Raw genomic sequence first — 23395 nt, forward strand, 5'->3', positions numbered from 1 at the left:
GAAAGTTCTGACACATGTGAGTAAGGCCTACACCTGTCCTCCAGATGTGAGGGCATTCACTTTGATGGAATTTGGTTTTATTCTCCTGGCTTAATTGTTTTTGTAGTCCTCACTTTAGGAAGATTACTTGATGGTAGTAGTGCCTAGTATTTAGTTCTTCTCAGTTTATAGACCTACAGTGAAGAAAAAAAATTTGAATTATTTATAGATTGACTAATAATATATACATACTGTAGTTCCCATTTATTGCCTTGTATTTTTGGCCTTCAGGGAGTGTCCAAAAGGAGCCCCTTTCCCATGATGCCAGTGATTTATTTATTATTATTAACAGATCAAAACCAGATATATAGACATAGCGAAAGGTGCTGGTAGCAATCTGCTTATTAGTCATCACAAAAACAAGATGATGTGTCCCAGTGACGGCTCTTCTTGCACCCTTTGTGAGTAAAGCCTGAGTAACACCTTGTTCTTCCCACATTTGACCACCTTCTTCCTGCCACAGGAGAAAGGGAAGTGGGTGCCGTATATTCCCAAACAGATATGTTACCTTGTTTTGAGTTTCCACTGGCCGACCACAGGTGACCTCATGAGCAAAGAAGAGATTTTTAAGGTAAGACACCCAGATTTTAATGGCTTAGGTGGTACTTAAGTGAATTGTTTGTAATTCACTTCAATGTATCTCAGTCAGTGTTTCTAATAAGATCACACGATGATAATTACACAGAATGGTGTTTGTGAGAGGATATGCCTCTGAATACATCAAAGAGCAGCGCAGCCACATGACTTATGTACCATCATTCTCTACATCCTTTCTGCTGAGAATAAACAAACACACTCTCTAATCCTTTTGGAAATCCTAAACTCTAGGTTCCAGTCAGAGGATGGTCAGGGGCCCACAGACACCTCTTGATCCTCAGGGCATCTTCCGGAGAGTTTGTATGATGTGGGGGGGAGTGACGTCTGCTCCTGACCTGCAGGTGAAGACAGAAAGCGGTCCTGTGAAGCCTGCGCTGGGCAGAGAGGCAAGGCTGCACACCAGAGAAGTTGGATAAAAATATCTACCTTACATGGCAGTTTCTTCAGTTTCCTCCAAAAGCAAAGACTTCAGATTCTACCTTGTAATTTATCACTTCTCTCTTCCCCATGGAGGGAAAATCAAGGGAGGGGGAAATGTTGCAGTTAAACGATTGCAGTGTGTACGCTTGTTTTTATTTTCAATGTTTCATTTAATGTCTTTGTGTTTCCTATTAATATTTATTAAGCTCCATCTGGTTTCACTAGCTTCACAAAGTACACTGTATTAAATAATCTTCAAAAAAAAGCAAACTTGTCTCCAGAAATGCCTCTTGTAGAACAACGCCTGACAAAATCTTGAGGCAATATCTCAAAGTATTAACAGTTAGTGTACTGACAGTTTTGAATATAAATACTGTATGTATGCCATACAAGCCTATGTGTGTCTCAGATGTGTGTTTCTTTTATTTTGAGACTAAGGGTGTAAAGGCGTGGGATGATGATTTCAGATTCCTGGGGAAAAAAATTCCCAGGCCTGGAAGAGCCTGTGGAAAGTAATCAAGTAGCTGAGTGATGTCATTCTGATGAAAGGCAGCCTGTCAGACAGTTGGCGACTATGGGTACTCTTTGGCATGGGCCACAGCCCGCTACACACCAAAATATGACATCAAAGCAGGTATCAGGCCAGGCCAAGAGGCTGGCACTGATCATTGTCTTCTTTGATTACAGTAGCCTCATCTTCTTGCTGAGAGGATAAAAGAAAACGGCTGCTCGGCGTTAAGAGAGTGTCAAAAATAATGGGGCACATACCATGCGCTAATAGTGTCCCAGTGACTCGGTGGATGGAAGCACATACCGTGTACTCAAAACATTATGGGCCGAGTTCCCGGAGAGGGATTAAGTCTAGTCCGAGACTACAGCGCTTTTCAGTGGATATTTCCAGTGAGTTTTGCCTTCAGTCTGGGCTAGTCTTAATCCCCGTCTGAAAAACTGGTGCCAAGAGTTTGGACCGAACATCAGATTTACGTTGCATGTCAACAACTCCTTTTTCGTACTTATTCTTCAGAAATCTTATAAATAATAAAAAAAAATAATGGTAATCCTTAACTCTTCCTACGTAGGTTCTTTAAGGTCTACAGTCTGAAAACAGTTTCAAATACAGCTCTCACATAATTGAATAATGACCATGTTTTACAGCAGGGTGTGGACTTCAAAAGAATTTCCCCATGAAGACTCCCAGGTTAAAGGACAGAAGATGAATCATATGTTGTGGCTCTACTGTCATGACCTGTAATGAGGGCTTTTCCATGTCCTTTGGCAAATCTTTGGCATAAATAAACATTTCCGAGACAAAAAGGCCTGATTCTTCTTCTGTCTCGGTGGAGATGAGAATAAGCGCAGGGGAAGGAGGGCTGCCGCCTCTCAGATGATAATAATAGCAGGTTATGAATGGTAATTGGTCCCTGCTCCCTCCTCTGTCGCTACCTGGCAGAGGGCATTGCAAAGGGTGATTCAGGCTCGAGGCATGAACGGAAAACTCCTCTGGAGGAAGGCTGCACACTGACGCACCGGTACCTCCACCTGACTCATCCTCCTGTACGACAACAAGTTCCTACACACATGCAGGCACACATGCATGCACCCCCACCCTGACACACTAACCATCCATCTTGCTTAGTATGAATGATGTGACAGAACTGTTTACAGGCAATAGCAGCTATTTTGTGACCATCATTAGGATGAAAGATCAACAACAAACAGCTGACCTGTCAGCTGAACTATTTGATTACCCCTTGTAGCCAGAGAGACCCCTAATGCAAACCTATCTTGAAAGAGTTCATTTTTATCAAACAGGGATTCATCTGTAACCAATAGCGGGTCTCCTCTTACGAAATGAGAGCCTGCTCGACAGATGTCTCCTGCCTCTCTTACTCTCTCTTACTCCCCATTTACATCCACATCTTAGATGGCACCTCTTGACTTAAGTCAGGATCAAGGTTGTTTACCGATTCTCTGGGTAATATCAGGAACATGTGGTGGGGGGCACATGAAAGGAACTCTGCAGTGCGTTAACACCCTAAACCTCTTTACATGTTTGTTTTGGGTTTTAAACAATAGTTTGAACATGAAATTAAGGGGACCTGTTTCCGGAGCTTTGCCTCAAGGTGACACAGAACAGAAGCTGAAGTGTTTTCACAGGGGTGGATAGCCTAAAACGATCTCTAACATTACAGTCAGATCAACTTGTTATTAAACAAAATTAAAATAATGCAGGCAAAAATCTCTATATTTTCATGAATAATATCTATAATATTTTTTTTTTTTTTTTTTAAGTGCAGTATAGTGACTCTACTCCTATGAAAAGCAATAGATAACATGTCAATGTATGGTGTTAAACAGCACAGAAATGTTAGCCACATGAGAAATGACTCCAATATACACATAACCTCTGAAGGTTTCAACATCTTTTCAACTAATATGTAACACCTGAGTCGTATTCCATACATTTCCAGTTTGCTTTTCGTCACGGCTTTTAGCAGATTTCCACACTTAAAGACTTTGTGGCATAATACCACTAAGTCTCAGGCTTTGCTGTTTGCTGACCTTCATGGGATTTAGTGCTGCGGTTGAGTCCCACAATCCCTAACCTGATATCATATGTTTTATGCTGGTGCTGACTAGTGCTAGCGCTCTGTATAGGAGAGGGTGGCAATTTAAAGAAACTCTTCTATGAAATATAAAAGGTTTTATAGATGGTGATCTCTCCTTTGTTCTTCCAATGAGGACCTCCACCTGTTTCTGATGATGTGAGCCAGAGCCTGTCCCTTTCAAGAGGCTGATCCCTCCTGATCTCTTTGATGTAACCTGACCTAACAGTTCCAACTAGCAGGATTTGATGATCACGGATGGACCCTCAACAACAGCATGTGCAAATCAAAACTAAGAGGCACGGGGAGACGGACGATGGGGATGTGTGAGAAGAACTAGCAGGCTGTGCGGACAGATAGAACGCTCACAGAGCTGTGATGTGTCTAAACGCCAGGCAGGCAACGGTCACATGATCAATGCTGCCAGCCCAGACTTAAGCAGTAAAACCTGTGGATCTGTGAGGGCACATGCAACTGATCGGAGATGAAAGACAGGCTTTGACTTTCACAGGAGGCCTGGAGTCGGGGTGGGGGCTACGGGGGCACTTCTGAGGGACTGCCATCAGAACAGCTGGGTCATTTTCAAATGACCTAATTCTAGGATTAATCCATTCAGACTTGCATGGTTAAATTTGTGTCTACGATGGGAGGCAAAGAAAAAGGGAGAGAGAGAATTACCAGTGAAAGCCAGAAAGGCTTAGCACTTTGAGTTCAAACAAGGTGCACAGTAGAGAACAAACCACTGTGCACCAACAGTAGCAAAGCTAACCAGCGTTTACGTCTCCAACCCTCATACAGTTAGGGAAATTCAAGACAGAATCTACACGTTCAGATCACTCGAAGCGCAAGCATCTGTGGCTCACACTTCTCACTCGCTTGGGTCAGAGGACGTTTCGACACACCGCCGGGGCATCTCTTCATGGTAGCGTGTGTGTCAGAGGCCAGCGTCCATCTGCGAGTGATTTAAGGGTTACATTTTTGGGGATGACGTGTGATAAAACAGGGAGGTATACAGGTCAAAGTGACTAGACTCAATCTGTGACAGAGCCTCCCCGCCTGGGCCCTACCACATGTTTTAATCTATACAAGCATCTGTTTGAAGTTCCCAATGAATACCATCAGTCCTGCTGGTGACTTCCAATCTATCTTACCTGGCTCAGAACCGTTCGACACCCTTTAGGCACACTGATTAACCACGGGAGGTTCTTTTTCTTAGAGGATGTGAAGCAGTTTCGACAGTTATGTTGTTGTGCTCAGGACGTACGTGAGCATCATCAAAAATGGCCAAATTTGTTCTTTCTGGCTCAGTTTCTATCAACATATTTAGACCTTTTTACAGATACAACTTTGTAAAAGTAACACTCCCCGAAGATTAAAGTGTCCAACTGAACTCGGACTACAATGAAGGTGTCAGTCATTGGTTCTCACAAAAAACATTTGATATACTTGATTCTTGCTGTTTGGAGTTTGCACCTTCATGGTTGAATGCATTTATTGGAAGTCGCTTTGGATAAAAGCATCAGCTAAATGAAATGTAATGTAATGTAATAATATCTGAAAAATAGGGCTCTCAGTGCCCAAATATGTGGCCCCAGAGCTCTTTCCAATCTCACTGCCAAAGCTGATACAAGACATTATCAATAAGCTACTCTAGTCTGTGTTTCACAGCAACTTTACCATAGGCAGTGTTGACATGACAACAAGCTGAGAATTATCCCCTTAAGCTGCTCTCAAGATAGCAGCTTGTTGTTTTCATATATGTACAGGTGACTTTCATTGCCTAGTCCTTTACAACTAAACTGAATTACAATGGCAGTCTGTTTCACATAGGAAGAATGAGCTCAATCAAAGACAAAAGTCACTATGAAGTGTCACCGTGATGAATAATCACTGCTATTCTTATGTAATCACTGTGAGCTACACTTGAACTTAAATGTGTCCTTAAAATGAGAGGTTGTTCGAGGGAAGCCTACCTCAACCGCAACGAGGCATTTCTGTTAAAAAAGCTGGCTTCCCATCAGGATGCTCTGCTCGACTTAAAATATACAGTAGACCAGGAAAGTTTGGAAGAGACTGAAGTGCGAGGGAGGAGGCGAGGAGAGGGGGAAGAAAGAATGATGGTTGCTTTGATCTCTGGAGGCCCAGTCTGGATTAAAAAAAAAAGTCCAAGTCCCTTTTTCTAACCTAAAGAAAACATGAGCAATGCAACTAGTCAGAACTGGAAGAGTCTTAAAAGGAGGTATGTGTGTGTGTGTGTTTATGTGAAAGGTGGAGGATGATACTCTCGAAACAATATTGTACTTTATTTGCTGTTAAACAAAAAGTGAAGTAAAATGAATACCAATAATAGGTTTCCCATACATTACATTTGATATCAACATGTAATTCCCTGGTTAAGTATTGTTGGAACTCTGAGTTTTTCTCGTGTTTTGTTTTTTTCTCCACTTGCTTTTCAGGCAAATTTGTAACAAGATGCATATTCTCACTTTATAAATTTGTGGTGGAATGGGAAATGGGCATTTCAAGGCCAATAAAAGCCACCACATCAAATAAAACATCGCGGATCAAAAGAACCAACGCATGGACATTTTTTCCTCTATAAATTAAAAAGGGGGGTAGTCTGCCACGCTTGATCATGCACTGAGTCCTGCCCCGCTCCTGCGATTGGCTGGACAGACACACAAGGGGGGAAAGTTTGAATAAAATACACGAGCATGGCACGAGTGTTGTCGTTCAAGCTTGTGCGCTTGGTCCAGCAGCGCGTGAGTAGTACTAGATAGATAGGCACAGGCGCACTCTTTGAAAGTTTGAAATATATCCAAAGAATTCAGCGAATGTCTGCGATTGATCTAAAGATTGATCTAAAGATTGATCTAAGAATTTTAATATAGTTACCATTACATTTAAGCGTTTCTGGGAGCGTGTGACAAGAGTTGTTGCGTCGTTTAAACCGTGCGTAATTGTCGTTTCTTTTATCAGCTCCATCAGTAAAAGTTTGTGTTTCCCTGACGAGACTTTGCATTTTGAGGAAGGACATCTAAGACCGGGATAAAATGACAGCGATCAGAATGGTTTCTTCAGTGTTGGTGCTGGTACTGATGCAGTCCGGAGCTCTTTGCGCACGGAGGTTCCGGGGTGGCCGCAACCCACAACCACGACGCTCATCACCTCCTCCCACATACCGGGCGGATCGGGGTGACACCACGGAGAGCTTCCCTCTGGATTTCACCGCCGTGGAGGAGAACATGGATAACTTCATGACACAAGTGAAGAACCTTGCGCAGTCCCTCTACCCGTGCTCGGCGCAGAGGCTCGACCACGACATGAAGCTGAACTTTTTGGAGAATACATCAGTCACCTGCAACGATGGAAGTCCTGCGGGGTATGTACCAACTGAGAATACACACGCAGTGTGATAAATGATGATTCCCATGTGATTGGATCAACGGCAGGTCAGAGCAGGGTCAACTGTGCAGCAGTGCACCCTGGAGCTAGTAGGAATTGTTATTTGCTTCAGCAGGGCGCAGCCTGTCCTGCTGGTCATCCTGCTACCCGAAGTAACCCACGTTTATCTGGCCTGAGGGCAAAACTGTTCGTCTCAGCGGAGTGCGCCAAAAGAAAGTTCTCCTTATTCGTGATGGTTTATTGCAAATGTTCAAATTTGTTTTCGATTCCTAATAACAATAAATAAAAAATGTATGAATGAAAAAATATAAACAAAATAAATATTTGTTTTCTTCCAAAAGAGAGCTATGTAGGTCACTAGGACAGAATAACGGTATGAGATAAACAGCTGCTTTGCGTCAGCGAAGCGTGAAATTTGCGGATAGCCACATGGTCTATGCTTCATTTCCTTTGCTTCAAATTAGAATGCAGCATTTGCTCTGCAGAAAGTTTAGATTTATGTTTTCAGACCCCCGCCCATCTTTCTTTCTGCCTGCCTCTCTCTGATGATGGCACCCAGTGCGCACACTGCGGAATTATGATTTTTACAGCCGTTTAACAGTAGGCCCTATGTGTTTTCTACTTGGCTACTGTAACTGTAAACGTGTACAATTTGCTTTCAGTGGCTCGTAGTAGTTTTTGGTAAACTTATTTTCAGTCTATGGTCCATGAGGTAAACAATGGATCACTACTACATTTATTTGCCATGCTATCAACTGTTGACAATGTTGTTAAGCAGAAAATCCATTTGGCAGTAAGACAGCCTCTATGGTTTCTCTACTAAAGCAGGATAAGCCATGGCACTAAAAGCATATTAATATCAGACAGATCCCCTGCCTCTTATATTTTATAATACACAAACAATGCCCAGTCATATAGACTCTCTTTAATGTTCCATTTGCAGGGAGTCAAATTGAGCACTGTAGGTTAAACTGATTCTTGTACATATAATACTGATAATTGAGTGATGGCAGGTGTATATAGAAGTTGTGAAAGTTGTAATTTTTCATATTCTACATGGGTTTACGTGATAATTGTCTTTAAAAGCCACAGCCCAGGGAACATGGATTTCACTTGCATCTCAAACACATTATTCTGCATCACAAGAATAAAGTTTTTAAATATCATACAAGCTTCCTATTAAGGTTTCATGCCCCTAATGTACTGGTAACATAGCAAAAAATATTGAAAAGCGTAGTTCAATCATTATTATGTTGTGTAGTCATTATTATTTGCCAGTATTATATAAATGCTATACTGTTAATGTTGTCCGTTCCATATCAGGAGGCTGTTCCGTGTATAAGATCTGGGACCAGTTCAGTGATGGGCAGACTTGACTGAAATGGGTTTTTCTATGTCTCTCTATGGATTTACTATCCTGTCTAATTCCTGTAAAACCCCAAAGTGCCTGGTGGAGAGAGCTGTCTGTTAGCGCGGTAAAGCTCTTAGCTCTTTAGAGATGCAGGGGACAGTTACTGGCAGATGGTCGTTTCATTCACTACTGTGGCTGTTCTCAGTTGAGATGCTAATCCATCAGCTATATAAAAGGGTACAGTTACAGTTACCGTTAAACAAAGATGAGTACAATCATTCACTAGACAGGAAGGTAGAACTGTGTGAGTTGCACTTGTTAGCGTGAGTGGGTTGATGCAGCGCCTTTCCCCTCTTGACTCGTTCAGCATGCCAAGCCCGCCTTCACTTTATTGTTTGGAGGTAGAGTGCACTGTCCTCAGTCTACATCATTGACTGTGGCTTACAATAATAGTACAAGACATTAACTGCAGCCAAAGTATGATTCAGAGTCTGAGCAAAAAGCTCAGAGCTACAGCCAAGTTTGTTTTCTTTAAAGTCACTGAAGTGTTTTTGGCAATCCCTTGAGTTTTGTCATTGGTAAAGTCGGGTGGATGCTGATTGAAAAAAATAATTATATATATATTATATATATATTATATATATATATATATCAGCATCACATAAGCACATTTGAAGCTTCTTATTAATTATGTGGCTAAAGCTACTTAACATACCACAAAGTTTGGTGATGAAAGAATAAAGAAAAATCCTGTTGAAAAAAAGTTATTGATGCATCTGACATGAGGACATCCAGCAGCATGGGAGAATCATGATAGCATTGCCCTCTTCTGGGCTGACAACATACAGCACACTTCTTATATTCTAGCATGCATTCTTTTTAAAATCTTAGCCTGGCACAAACAAATTCACTTCATCTTACCCAGGGTGCATTTACGGGGCATTTACTTTGACACATATGGGTCCCATATATAAAAGACATACTGTGTGTAGACATCTAAACACGTCAAACGTTATCATATCATTCCTATGGGCTGTAGCCTACAATTTATCCATGTTGTGTGTGTTGGCGAATGATAAGCTCAGCGTGATGAGACTATGATGGTACATTACCTATTCTTTCTGCATTACACATGAGGAACACTATCACCTGGCATCTACAGTACAAACAGGATAGGGGGCGGTTTATCTCACTATATCAGTTTCCTAAGTTCAAACTATACACAACCTCATTGTTCTCTCCTGTGTACTCGTTGAATTTATGTTGGTGGAATTTTATTTTTGCTGTTGTCTTGTCACCTTTCAGAGATAGCAATCAACAAAGTGAAAGGACATCCTTGTTTGGATTAAAGTGATGATGTATGTGTTTATATTTCATGCTTGGATAACGTCACAGATGGTAGAAACAGCGAGGGTATTACTTTTCCGGGTTTATCTCATCCTGAAGAAAGAGCACTTTATCACAATTGTAGAATGTGGTTGTATCTATCTGTTGTTTAGATGTATTGTTATGCAGGCGGTGTAAAAAAAACCTTGAGGAATACAGAATCATATTCACATACGGTATGTTCAAGCGTTATTGACACATCTGCTATGATGTGTTGATTTGATATTCTTTGGTCTCTTGTAGGTACTACCTGAAAGAATCTCGAGGCAGCAGACGGTGGTTGATATTCTTAGAGGGTCAGTATTAATTTAACGCATTTCATTATGTTTCTCCATTCATGCCCAAATTGAGAATGATGAATACTTGTATACAATGTGTGTGATACATTCTCCATGTTTTGCTTTTTTGTGTATCTATGTCCAGGCGGCTGGTACTGTTTCAACAAGGAGAACTGTGACAGCAGATACGAAACCATGAGGAGATTGATGAGCTCATCCAAGTGGCCCCAAACTAAAACAGGTCAGCCTCAGCTAGTCTGTATAGTTCACTACGATCTCATAAGCACCAATGTTAATTCACCTGTGGCCATCAAATCCTGACCCGCAACAGGGTGAAAAAAGTAGCCAGACCCCACTGTAATGCCTCAGTAATTAAAAGGATCAGATGCATCTGTCACCCCGTCATAATGTAGCTGCGGTGTAGGGCTACCTGGCGCCCGCTAATGTAGGAAAAGAGAGGCCTCCCTCTCTCATTGCAGAATAATAACTGTAATCCACGTGGTAATGATGATGAGGAAGAAGAGGATGTGTCTGGGAGTGCCAGGATGGCTAATGATACATGTTGATCTGTCTCTGCAGGCACGGGGATCCTGTCTCCGCTGCCTGAGGAAAACCCTCACTGGTGGAATGCTAACATGGTGTAAGTTGACTCACATTTGTTTGTGTTTATTGAAGTTCAATTTTTAATCATGGCTAGCAACTTTAACTTGATGTGGGTTGTGCAGATTCATCCCGTACTGCTCCAGCGATGTGTGGAGCGGCGCTACAGCCAAAACAGAGCAGAGTAAGACATTACTGAATCATCAAAACAAACGTAATATGTAACCCTCTTTAAGAAAAGTGTTATTCTACAGTGCTATTCCCTTTGTGTTGTGTGTAGGTGGATATGCCTTTATGGGCTCACTGATTATTCAGGAGGTTGTGAAGGACCTGCTGAACAAAGGTCTGGACAACGCAAAAGTCCTCCTTTTAGCAGGAAGCAGGTATGTTCATGTGTGAACATTTTGCTTGTGATTTCAAATTCAAAATCTCATTTCAAAATCAACATTTCATTCATATTCCTGTATATGTATTAATCAGAATATGTCATATTTATTTGTGCAGTGCGGGTGGTACCGGGGTCCTTCTCAACGTGGACCATGTGGCGGAGCTGCTGGAGGGACTGGGCCACACTGGGATACAAGTGCGAGGCCTGTCTGATTCCGGCTGGTTCCTGGACAACAAGCAGTACCACTGCACGGACTGCGTGGATGCTGTCAGCTGTGCCCCCACTGAGACCATCAAGAGAGGCATCAAGTATGGGAGGCAGTGGATATTATCATAAAGGGACCAGATTTTGCAAGACTTATTTTAGTACATTGACAAGTTCATCAGGTTGCTAATATAGACATTGTGTCCTATCTGTCCTTTTCATCTGCCCCATCAGGTACTGGGGAGGAGTGGTACCAGAGAGGTGCAGGCAAACCCATGAAGGAGAGGAGTGGAACTGTTTCTTTGGATATAGAGTCTTCCCATCAATAAAAAGTGAGTTTGCGGTCAAATGCACCTACTGTACATGCAAGCCCAAAATACCTACGTGGCACATGAGTAGATATATACTACAGTGTTCATATGCACTGTATTAATCTTGTTCTTTCGTTCTACCTGTGCAGGCCCTGTGTTTGTTGTCCAGTGGCTATTTGATGAGGCCCAGTTGACAGTGGACAACATCCAGCTAACAGGCCAGCCTGTGCAGGAAGGCCAGTGGCGCTACATCCAAAACCTGGGCATTGAGCTGAGGAACACACTCAAAGATGTCCCGTAAGGCAATGTGCCTGCAATTTAGGAAGATAATTTACAAAGGATTATTGCCTGGATTCAAATTGGTTTATGTGGGGTTTTTTTTATTTCTATTTTCAGGGCTATGTTTGCTCCAGCTTGCCTATCACATGAAGTTATCACCAGAAAGTGAGTATGATATATTTTTTAAAGCCCTATTTCCAGTGTATCATTATCAGGGGACACTAAACTTTGTGTTTGAGACTTTCTACCTGTGAGCTGACAGCGCCCTCTTGTGTTGTAGTTACTGGATTGATGTGCAGGTTAAAGGCACCTCCTTGCCACGAGCTCTGCACTGCTGGGACCGCAGCCTCAACGACAACAGGAACAACAAGGCGCCACCCAAAGGCTGCCCCGTACATCTGATCGACAGCTGCCCTTGGCCACACTGCAACCCCACCTGCCCCACAATCCGAGACCAGTTCACAGGACAAGAGATGAACGTCATTCAGTTCCTCATGCACATGGGCTTTGATGTCCAGAAGATGGCCCAGCAGCAGGGCATGGACCCCAGCAAGCTACTGGGCATGCTTAGCAGCGGCAGCTAGAGGGACACACATGCACACAGTATCAACAAGCTAAGCCCAAGCAGGACTGGCTGGTCTCTTTGACCAGTCTTCCATGCCTGATACCTCCAACTCCACCTTCACAACCCATTCTAACTTTAGTCAACTCCCCTCTGGCATCCTGTTTACTTTAGTCTAAGCCTCAGTCAAACACAGGGGGCTTAGATTTGTCCCACAGTCCCTTTCCTAACAACGGGTAAAGTACAGGGGCAACATGCCACCACGACAAGGCACAACTCTCTGCTACTCTCCATTTAAATTATCTTTTGCTTTGTAAAAGAAAAAATATCACTAATGTAATCCAGTTTTAAGGATGCTCATTGATGTTTTGTTTTGTATACTATTTTCATCCTTCCATATAGATTATATATAGTCATTGTTAAAGAAGAAAACACACTACAATGACGTAAGGATGCTGTCTTTGTTAAGTAGTCACTATAGAGTATATAAGGGTATAATTTTGGTTAAACTGTTTTATAGTTTCTTATCACATAAAAACTTACATCAAGGGAGAAACATGTACATATGACCAAGTGAGAAAGGCACTGGATCAGAAAAAAAATGTTGTATTCATCTCTAAAATAATGGCAAGAACGATAAAGAGAGACAACTGACACCAATACTCCTCTAATCAGCTTGTAGTATAAAATCAGGTTGGATTAGTTAGGCTACTGAAAATAAAGCTGCAAATATCGGATGTTATTCCTTGCTAATGAAAGTAGCCAAAAAGAAATAAAAGACAGACAATGCTCCACACTTCATATTATTGTTGTGATTATCTTGGGTTTAGAGAAAAGGGAACTCATACTTGATAGTGTTGAAATCTAGTGGTTTGGACAGCAGTGATGATGCCACGATGCCTGGTTTAGTCGTTTGCTGGTGCTGATTGTGGTACTAAAGTGGACCTCGAAATACTTTGACGGTTTATCAGTAACTATACAAACACCACAGTGCCATTACATCTAGTCTATACCTCTTTCTCACAGGCCACATCATCACTAGAGGACTGTTAAAACCAGAAATTAGGTCAATAGTCCTGCATTTCTCATATCAATGCAATGAACATTTAAAGGGAGACAAATATCCTGTATTGTGTATTTTTTTGAGTATTTGTACAGGTCCTTTCAAGTGTTCGCTATTGTAACTCCCTTCTTATATTTCATAATAGAGATCACTTTTTAATATAATGACAATGTTGTATGTAATGATGTCTTTAAAAATTATGTTTTTAAAGGACCTCTATTTTGCATCATACCAGAGAAGGAAAGGTATTACTAATTGTAATTTTATTCTGTAACATATTTTTTAACAGAAAAAAACTCAAGCTACATTGGTAATTTACATATTTATTTTGTTATGTAAATCATATTTATAAGTGCTATTTTCACAGAGAAGTGATTCTTTGTAAATTGTAAATACATTGCTGTTTTTCTCTTTGTGTTGATTGCATGTCTTTGTATCAGACATAAAAGAAAAGACATATTACATATACTACAAGGTAAAAATGGCCGTGCAGTCTTGTTATTATTATTATTATTATTAGTATTAGTAGTAGTAGTAGTAGTAATAATAGTGGTGGTAGTAGTAGTAGTAGTAGTAGTAGTAAAATAGGTAGCATCCCATTTTACACTCGCCTCACAAAAACCTTTAGCAGGAGGTAAGATCAACAGCTCCCTCAGGCTCCCAAAAAAGGTTGGTCACCATTTTGACATATCTGATAATAGATGAGGCTTAGTGTACACAAACTGTCAGTCAAAGGTTTTGCAACACCTTATACTTTAGCAGCTTTTGTTAAATCTCAAGAAATGTGGTAAATCTCCAAAAACAGGAACATATTTCAGAGTGGGTAAAGTGACAGGTAGAAATGTTGGCATTTTTATTGAAAATTACCCATAACTAATAGGAAATTACATGATGAACTGATAATCTCATTCTTAAAATAAGAAGTCTACAAAACATCTTCTAACATCAAAGATCTAATATGCACTGGCTAAAGCAAGTCCATGTGACCCTTATTCAGCATAGTCTTTTATTTGGTGCACTCACTGTTTTTATGATTAAAGGACTGCAGTGATTTATCCAAGTTGCAAGGCACTGGTCTAACCATTGGGGGTAATTGGAGTTCATTTTCTTGCTCAAGGACATTTCGACATGTGGTCAGGAGGAGCCAGAGATCGAGCAGTGAGCCCTGCAATTAGTACAAGACTTGCTCTACCTACTGAGCCACAGCCATCATTACACACAGATTAACCTTTCGTTTGTTGCAAATCTAAGTAGGTTTCATTTTGGGTGACCAAAGATGGACGGTGTGCCAAACATAATGCTGGAAGATAATTAAGTTCCGAGGGCAAAGGGGGACTTGAAGAAAAGACATTTCCACCCTGCTGTGTCTTCATCAGAGTCAAAATGGACAAAGACATGAGGCAAAACACACAGAACAGTCTACATAGAGCAGGTGTACAATTGGCATTGGATAATTGGTTCAATGATGATTTTAAATGTATTGGATAATGGATCCATCGCCAATGTCCAAATGCCACACTTGATTTACTATAATAGAGTTTAGCACTGAAATGTATTTCATCAAATCAATCAGCTCTCCTACCTCTCCATATGACCATGATATCATAAATGTATCTTTTTTCACAAAACAATAATGTGTTTTGAGTGAATTATGAATGAATTTCACTTCTCATAGATCCATAGCAAGACAGGCATAGGATGGGGCAAAGACATAGGGTGCTTATTAATGGATTTTGTAGTTTGGGCAGGCCATAAAAAGCAGGACATGGGACAGGTAGGAAGTTGTTTTCTGTTATCCAGCCCCTTTTAAAAAGGCAGAGTCAATATACTCATTGGGAAATTGTCTTCTTCTCTCTTCCAATCTGAATCCCACCATACCCACATACAGCAAATTAGTGAAAAAAAGGTTTAGCTGAAATGTACCAGACTTCAAATCACAGCATACTAATATCACAGGTTAAAGTATTTTAAGTAACTACTAATTTATTTCCACTTCCCAACATGCATCGCTCAAATCTGCAATCACTCATGCATAATCATCCCTCTGGACATGTATGTAATTTCTGCCTCTAATGGAAGTCTTAACCTCCCTCCCTGTCATTATACCATGTATAAATGCCAGTTTCTTACTGAGGGTGCTCTGACTCAGCCTCTCTGGGTGCACCCTAGAAATACGACTCCCATACTGCCTGCCACATGTAGCCTCCCACCCCTCTGTGGAATATAGACCCCCTATTTATAGAGCTGGCAAGGCCTGTAACCCTTGGCTCGGCACAAACTTTCATTTAAACAACCACCCCTCGCAATCCACTGAGTGCACACTAACACACACAGGAGGAAGGGTGTGTCTTTTGTGAGTAAGAAAGAGTGGGAGACCAAATCCAAAAGGCAAAAGGAGACAGAAACAGCAAGACAAAGAGCAAGAGACAGAGCCAATATTTTTGAGTGATTTTGACGGGCAGTTAAGGGCCTACAGTGAAGAAATTACAAGGATCAAGTCACTGTGTAATGGAACTTGGCTGAGAGGACAACAAACTAGTCCACCTGTTCTGTTCTTGATCTCTGGATTTGACTTTTAGAGGACCTAACTCAACTTTGAACTTTTTGATACACTGGACAACTCGGTAATTGAAGACAGTAAGCAAGCGAAAACCAAGATTTCTGAGGACATACTGTACACTACAGATTTAAGTAAGAACAGTATACAATTCTTAATCTCTAAACCATTTTTTAAAACATTATAAAAAGGACTGATACTGTAGTGTTATATGATTTACAGAAATGTTCCTCTGTATGCATAGTTTATAGACTTGTGCAGACAAGTAGAGAAAATACTTCAGACACAAAAGAAAAATTAAAAATATGTCTTATTTAAAGGTCTAATTAAATATAATTTACTATTACAAGCTACTGTACAAACTTCTACATAACAGTGTATAAATGTAACTTGATCTTAAGCACACTGTTATAATTACAAAGCAAGCTCAGGGAAGAATTACAGACATTTGTAATTAAGGACAATCTATAAAAGGCAACCAAGGAGAGGGTGAGGTCTGTGACGGAAAAAAAAGTCGGCCACAAGGACACCAAGACAGAGAACAGGACGTCAATAATCTCAACAAAAAAACAGCTGCTGCAGGGAGACAACACGCACCATGGATTCTCACGGAGGACACTACCTCAACAAAGAAGCTGTGCTGTCACCTTTGGGTGCAGCCCGAATGTGCCAACTGCTACTCGGTTGCACCATAATGGCCCTTGTGTCCCACAGCGCAGGCTACAGCGCCTCCTACGGACATTTCTGCATGTTTGTGTGGTGCTTCTGCTTTGCTGTCACACTGATTGTGTTCACCTTGGACATCACACGGCTTCACACATGCATGCCCATTTCCTGGGATAACTTCACTGTGGCCTTTGCCATGCTGGCAACGCTTATGTACATCACTGCCTCTGTGGTCTACCCTGTTTACTTCCTCCAAACAGAGTGCCCTGATGAGGGCTGTGAAGTCCAAATGTACCGCATTGCTGTCACTGTCTGCTCCAGTGTCTGCTGCTTTCCCTACGGTGCTGAGGTGTTCCTAACTCGAGCCAAGCCGGGAGCTGTGGTGGGTTACATGGCCACTGTGTCCGGTCTACTCAAGGTGGTCCAGGCTTTTGTGGCCTGCATTATTTTCGGGGCCCTGGCTAATGACAGTGAGTACACCCTCTACATTGCCACCCAGTACTGCGTGGTGGTGTACAGCCTGTGCTTCTCTATCACTGTGATAGTGGTCATACTGACAGTTTCTGGTAGGACCTCTGCCCTGCGGTTCCCCTTTGACCGGTTTGTGATTGTCTACACCTTCTTCGCTGTGATTCTTTACCTCAGTACGGCACTGATCTGGCCCATCTTCAGCTTTGACAAAAAGTATGGTAACACTACTCGTCCTGAGGACTGCCCACGTGGAGAATGTCCATGGGACAGTAAGCTAGTGGTGGCTGTGTTCACCAACGTCAACATGATCCTATATTTTGTAGACCTTGTTTACTCTCAGAGGATTCGCTTTGTCTCCAGCTCTGCTGTGTGAAAAATGTAGCCCTCTAAAGACTGTTTAGATTTAAAGACAAATAAAGAATCTTTGAGGCCACATCCATAATGCTCTACACAGTCAGGTCTCTGTGAAGGGCTCATTCCCTTGGATCCATCTAATATCAGTATTCATCACCTATTCTTTTATAAAACTGACAGTATTACCCTATTCTACAAACTTAAAAGGCCTTTCCCCAGTTCTGCAGTGACCTACCAGGAAGAGACTGCCAGGTGACATCCCTCTGCTCCAGATTGCTTTGGTGGTTGCCTGCAGAACGGACCTATGGGAGTATGGGATAACATTTAGAATATCAAAACAGTGTTATGTCAGTCAGAGTACAAAGGCAATTTATTTATGTATTAGTATATGTATTAAAATGGATGTAAACACTAAAATGGATGAAGATATATCATAGAGATGAATAGCATATGTTAAGTCTACACAGTATGCACTTGGTTTCGGCTTTCCTGCCATTTTGCTGTTTTTTTCCCCCACATCTTGTTCTTATATAGGCTATGTAAAAAAAAAAAATAATAATATTGAAGTTCATTAGGATTTTCCTGCCATCCATTGAATGTTAAATGTATTGGATACATGACTTTTTTAATGGTAAAACTTTGACAGTATCACAGTATTTTATTTGGTATAAGCACAATCATGTAGTGGAATAGCAATTATTTTGCTATATTTCTGATATGTGCCATGTTTAACAAAAGATTTAACAGTATGTTTTGTTAGTCTTTTTTATTTCTGTACCCTTTGCTTTGTATGACATAACATTAGGTTTTAATTGATATGTGAACCTTCACTCTCAACTTTCAGAAGAAAGATTTACATCATAAATCTCATTTGTATATTGGCAAATGTTCAAATCAAAATTGGTCAAGTTGATTGCTGAAGTAGGCTATATTTGATTCATAGCCTGATTAAATCAAATTACCTTGATATTTCAGTATTTGATAGTGCACTAGTCATTTATAAATCATGTTGTTGTCTGTAGGCTACAGTGTTAGAAAAGTTTCCTGAAAGGCATTTTGTCAGACTCCTAGGATTACACACAAAGTTAGTAAAAAAAAGGGACAGGCTTTTTTTTAATCAATATCAAGTGTATTCCGTATGCTTCATACCTTATTTAAATGCTCTTTGTTGCAATTTGTTGACCTTCCAGAAGCCGAAATGCGTTGGTCTACAATAAAATTGTTCTGTACAAGTGTTGCAGTGTTGTTGTGTTTTACCATGGGCCATGGAATACGAGAGTTTTACCTCTTCCGACTTTTTCGCCTTCTGCATGCACCTTGGAAGTAGGTGAAGTTGTGCCGATGTTGTTATCACTACTCTGCTTCTGTATTTGGTTGACATAAATAAACATGATACGTATTAAACTAGTTGCCTAATGGAAGCACTGAAGATACAAACCCAACATGTAGGCCTATTTTTACTCTAGGCTGCTAACTAGGCTACAGGTTGGTTTCTGGGTCAGGCTGAATTTTCTGTCTCCCAGGAAATGGTCTCTGCCTTTCATGCTTTCTGACAGTAGTAGCAGCAGTTCTGGCATCCTCCTCATCAACGGTTTCTCCCCCACGACACAACCTGATGCAACTAGCTTTTCGGCTTTACAGAACCCGCCCAAAGTTATTACCAACACCGCTGCGATTGGTCAAACGTAGGCTACGTGTTGCCCCAAACATGCAAGCTCATTGGCATTCTCGCTTTTCAGTTCAGATCTCCACAGGTACAGTAGGCTACAGCGCGAGCCGGGCCAAGTCAAAACTGCTGTAATTTCAGGTGTCTAAGCGGTTGCTGGTTCGGTCAGGGCTCTTCAGTTTATTCGTAAGTTTTTGCTCTGCGAATGCATTTAGGCTACTGTATGGCTGCTGCCACCGTGTATTTGGAAATGTCGTTCAATAAGGAAGTAGTAGTTTGTTTACCACTACAGCACAACATCCAGAGCTGTAAAGAGGATACACGCTGCACACCAGTTGTTAGACGTCGTCGAAATCATGTGTTGAGCTAAAATGGATTAATCCCTGCTAAAGTGTATAATTATGTGTACACTCACAGGTAAAATGAGTGTGGGTTTCATAGGAGCAGGCCAGGTGGCCCACGCTCTGGCAAGAGGCTTCATAGCTGCAGGTGAGTAGCCTAGCTATTGAGTCACACTGTAGCATGTTTGATTTATTTAGATTTGACTTGCGTTGTTGATATATGTTGATTGCAATCAGACACTGAAATGATTTCTGGACATTTTGTCCCCTTTAAGGCGTGATTGCCACCCACAGAATCACAGCCAGTTCCCCAGGCACAGATCGCCCCACAGTACAGGGACTGCGGGTAGGTAGACAATTAGGAAGAATATGTTTGTGGGGTTTCAAGGTATAAAACATTCCTTTGTTTGCATTTTATGAATTCCTGTACTCCAGCGAATAACTAACGTATATGTCGTTTACAGAAATTGGGTGTCAATTTCACCACTAGCAACAAAGAGACGGTAAGCAAAAGTGATGTTCTCTTCCTGACTGTGAAGCCCCACATCATCCCTTTTGTACTGGATGAGATTGGACCAGACATCGAAGATCGTCACCTTATTGTGTCCTGTGCTGCAGGAGTCACCATCAGCTCTATAGAGAAGGCAAGTCATAGCTGTCTGTCTTCACATGTTACTAACTGAACTGAACACAGATTGTAAATAGCAGAACTGGACAATATTGACAAAATCAAATATATTTTCACTCAATAATACTCATTACACACTATCTTAGACAACTAGCGTGCATTTACATTATTTAACCTAGTATGTAAAGGTGATATGGTTTGTTTACTCAAATGCAAAAGTCAAATAACTCCAGAAAACTGTTCACTTAAAGCAACATTGCGTAACTTTTTTACCTTAAAATAACAGTTCCAAATTCATGTTGATGCTACTCTGACTTGTAATAGGGAGAATGTTGCCTCTGTCATTCTTAATGCATGCCCCAAACGCCTGTTTTTGCACTGTTTTTGGTGAGTGGGTACGAACTCCTGGAAGTGCGCAACCCTATACGGCACTACCACTGATTTTGAACTAAGAACAGCGAAAAGGAGAGAGTGACCAAGTTGCTGTTGGACAACTCAGACTGGCTTTTAGTTGTTTGGCGAGAGCTTCGCGATATAAAAGGCTGCAAGGCAGACTCCAAGCTGGCCTTCTTGCTGACTCGCTAGTTTTTGATCTATCTTTATTTACGACAGCAGTGTATAGGTGAATTACACTCTGAATCTGTAGGGGCGTGAAATCACAAAAAATATGAATATTACACAATGTCGTTTTACCTTTTAAAGCTGGCTAGAAAATGTATTATTTAAATTTTATAATAATCAAAATCACAGATGATTTGTAAGTTTTATATGACATGATAGTAATCATCAATCATGTTTTTATGTACATCTCAACTCGAGATGATGGCTAATGCTTGTGAAGTTCTGGCTTTATTGTTTATTTTAACATAAGGCTCTGTGTTCTGTGCTCACACACTGCAGCCCCTTAGGCAGAACAGTCATATGTTGTAACATGACATTGGTTTGAACTTGAAACACCCATGCATTTTCATTGAATAAAGTCCAAGCTATGTTGTCTTAAAACAAATGATATTATGGTATATATCAGACTAAATCAAATTTAAATTTAATCCATTCTATCGACTAGAGTATAAACTTTGATCCATGTGAGTTTTATATAATACAAAACTCATATAATATTCCCTTACAGAAGCTGCAGCAGTATCGTGCTGATCCAAAGGTAATGCGGTGCATGACAAACACTCCAGTTGTGGTGCGCGAGGGGGCTACTGTGTACGCCACAGGCACCTATGCAGAAGTGGAGGATGGAAAGCTTCTGGAGCAGCTAATGGCCAGTGTTGGATACTGCACTGAGGTGGAAGAGGACCTGATTGATGCCGTCACCGGCCTCAGCGGCAGTGGTCCTGCTTACGTGAGTCATTTATATAATGTGAAGTGTGTTTTACAATTTTGCCTTACCTGTAGCAACTGTGAAAAGTTAGTCTTGTGGATTGTTTTCCTTCGTTCAATCATCGTAACAATTATAATTGTGGCTTTGCAGGCGTTTACAGCTGTAGATGCTCTTGCTGATGGTGGAGTGAAAATGGGCCTTCCCAGGAGATTGGCTATACGCCTCGGAGCCCAAGCCCTGCTGGTATTACCTTTTATTTTATTTTTTTGAATTTATGTGTTACATGTATGTCCTTTCTATGATGCTTTTTGGTTCCTTTTTTATTATATTACTATTAGTTTTGGGTGGTATTAGTGATGCTTTTCAAGCTATGTATACTAATATTAGTGGTCTAGACTCACATTTAAATTCCGATGTAAACAGTTTCATGTGCACTGTCCCTGAAAAATCTATAAATCCAATCCAGATAGAATTCTGCAATTTTGCCGGTTGTCAGCTACAGTCTGTCTTGGTTGGTTCTAGACACGTCTGAAAATATACAGTATATTGATAAAAGATACAAGATTGTTATGACATAATTAATACTGTGTTAGTCTAATGTGGAGCTCACTTTGTGTTTTGCTAAAGGGGGCTGCTAAAATGCTGTTAGACTCAGACCAACACCCTGGGCAGCTCAAGGACAATGTGTGTTCACCAGGGGGCGCCACCATCCACGCCCTGCATGTCATGGAGAGTGGTGGCTTCCGCAGTCTCCTCATCAATGCTGTAGAGGCCTCCTGTGTTAGGACTAGGTAAATTGATAAGAAATGTGTGAGACAAACAAACTAACAAATCATATTTCCTGTCATAGGGATACACAAGAAATGCTTTTAAGTTAATTGTCATATTCAAATGGTCAAAGGATGATATATTTCTTTTGAAGTTTATAACTCAGACAGTAGATGGAGCTATATGCAAATAATGTTACAATGAGACTTTTGTCCTTCTCAGGTTACTAGTTACCAAGCGATAAGATTATTACCACACTACTATACTATGTTGTGCTAAATATGTATGTTTCATACTATGTTGTAAATTTCTCTTGTGTTCCTGCCCTTCTCTAAAAAGGGAACTTCAGTTTTTGGCCGACCAAGAGAAAATCTCCCCAGCTGCCATAAAGAAGACAACTCTGGACAAAGTGTTGCAGCAGCCAGGAGTGACTGCAGAGGGTGTTGGAGTAAGATCTCACGGGATCAGTATGTTCAACAGTAGTAACCCCAGGACCAAGAAGAAGTAATCATTTTAATGTGTGTAACAACAAATATGCGGTATATGCTGTGAATAAACCACTACTGGCAGATGAATGTTGGAACATACACGAACCTAGTGGATTGCTTTCTAGATTGAAAATTAGATTAAAACAATTTTGGGATTATGCTGTAAAAACAGTTTGAGCCGTATTTCTTTTTGTAATGAAGTGCCTTTCCTTTTGTCAGGCTAGACTAAAAGAATTGAATATTTGTGGTACAGCTTATCTTATTTCAGTCAGTCCTTTCTGATGGTAGTTGGCAAAGTTAGGTTTACTAAATAGCAATGCAATTGAGTGGAATGGACACTCAATTGCCACCTATGTGCAAATTGTGTTAAAATGTCTTAAACAGAATGTGCTAAATGGATGATGCTATGAAACTCAGGATGTTTTCAGAAAACATTTTTTTTACATGTTTAAAAAAACATTTTGTGGATGTGATTTATTTGTGTGAATAGTACGCATTGGCAAGTGAGAAAGTAGATCAGTCTGTTTTTAAATCACTGTACAGCACTTGCATTTTGTTATATTTGAAAGGTGCTATATAAATAAAGCTTGATTGATTGAGTAAATGCCAGCAGCGTTTTACAGTCACCTAACAGTTA

General features: G+C 40.9%; 3 protein-coding genes across 3 annotated transcripts; all 3 read left to right on the top strand.

Moving 5' to 3' along the window:
• Nucleotides 1-6398: 6398 nt before the first annotated feature.
• On the top strand, nt 6399-13971 carry notum1a (notum, palmitoleoyl-protein carboxylesterase a). Its single transcript, XM_078270120.1, has 11 exons — nt 6399-7044; nt 10048-10100; nt 10228-10323; nt 10662-10722; nt 10808-10866; nt 10963-11065; nt 11187-11378; nt 11509-11606; nt 11735-11882; nt 11982-12029; nt 12145-13971. The coding sequence occupies exons 1-11, from the start codon at nt 6716-6718 to the stop codon at nt 12446-12448; spliced, it is 1491 nt and encodes a 496-aa protein (XP_078126246.1). The 5' UTR covers nt 6399-6715; the 3' UTR covers nt 12449-13971.
• Nucleotides 13972-15828: 1857 nt separating this feature from the next.
• myadml2 (myeloid associated differentiation marker like 2) lies at nt 15829-18599 on the top strand. The gene has a single exon (XM_078270069.1). The coding sequence runs from the start codon at nt 16645-16647 to the stop codon at nt 17554-17556; it is 912 nt and encodes a 303-aa protein (XP_078126195.1). The 5' UTR covers nt 15829-16644; the 3' UTR covers nt 17557-18599.
• A 659-nt stretch (nt 18600-19258) lies between these two features.
• Nucleotides 19259-23362, top strand: pycr1a (pyrroline-5-carboxylate reductase 1a). Its single transcript, XM_078270067.1, has 8 exons — nt 19259-19389; nt 19621-19692; nt 19820-19890; nt 20009-20188; nt 21302-21523; nt 21653-21745; nt 22130-22293; nt 22610-23362. Exons 2-8 carry the CDS (start codon nt 19626-19628, stop codon nt 22776-22778), a joined length of 966 nt encoding a protein of 321 aa, XP_078126193.1. The 5' UTR covers nt 19259-19389; nt 19621-19625; the 3' UTR covers nt 22779-23362.
• The last annotated feature ends 33 nt before the right edge of the window (nt 23363-23395 follow it).

This window comes from Sander vitreus, chromosome 15, assembly GCF_031162955.1.
Source record: "Sander vitreus isolate 19-12246 chromosome 15, sanVit1, whole genome shotgun sequence".
In the NCBI taxonomy this organism is placed as follows: Eukaryota; Metazoa; Chordata; class Actinopteri; order Perciformes; family Percidae; genus Sander; species Sander vitreus.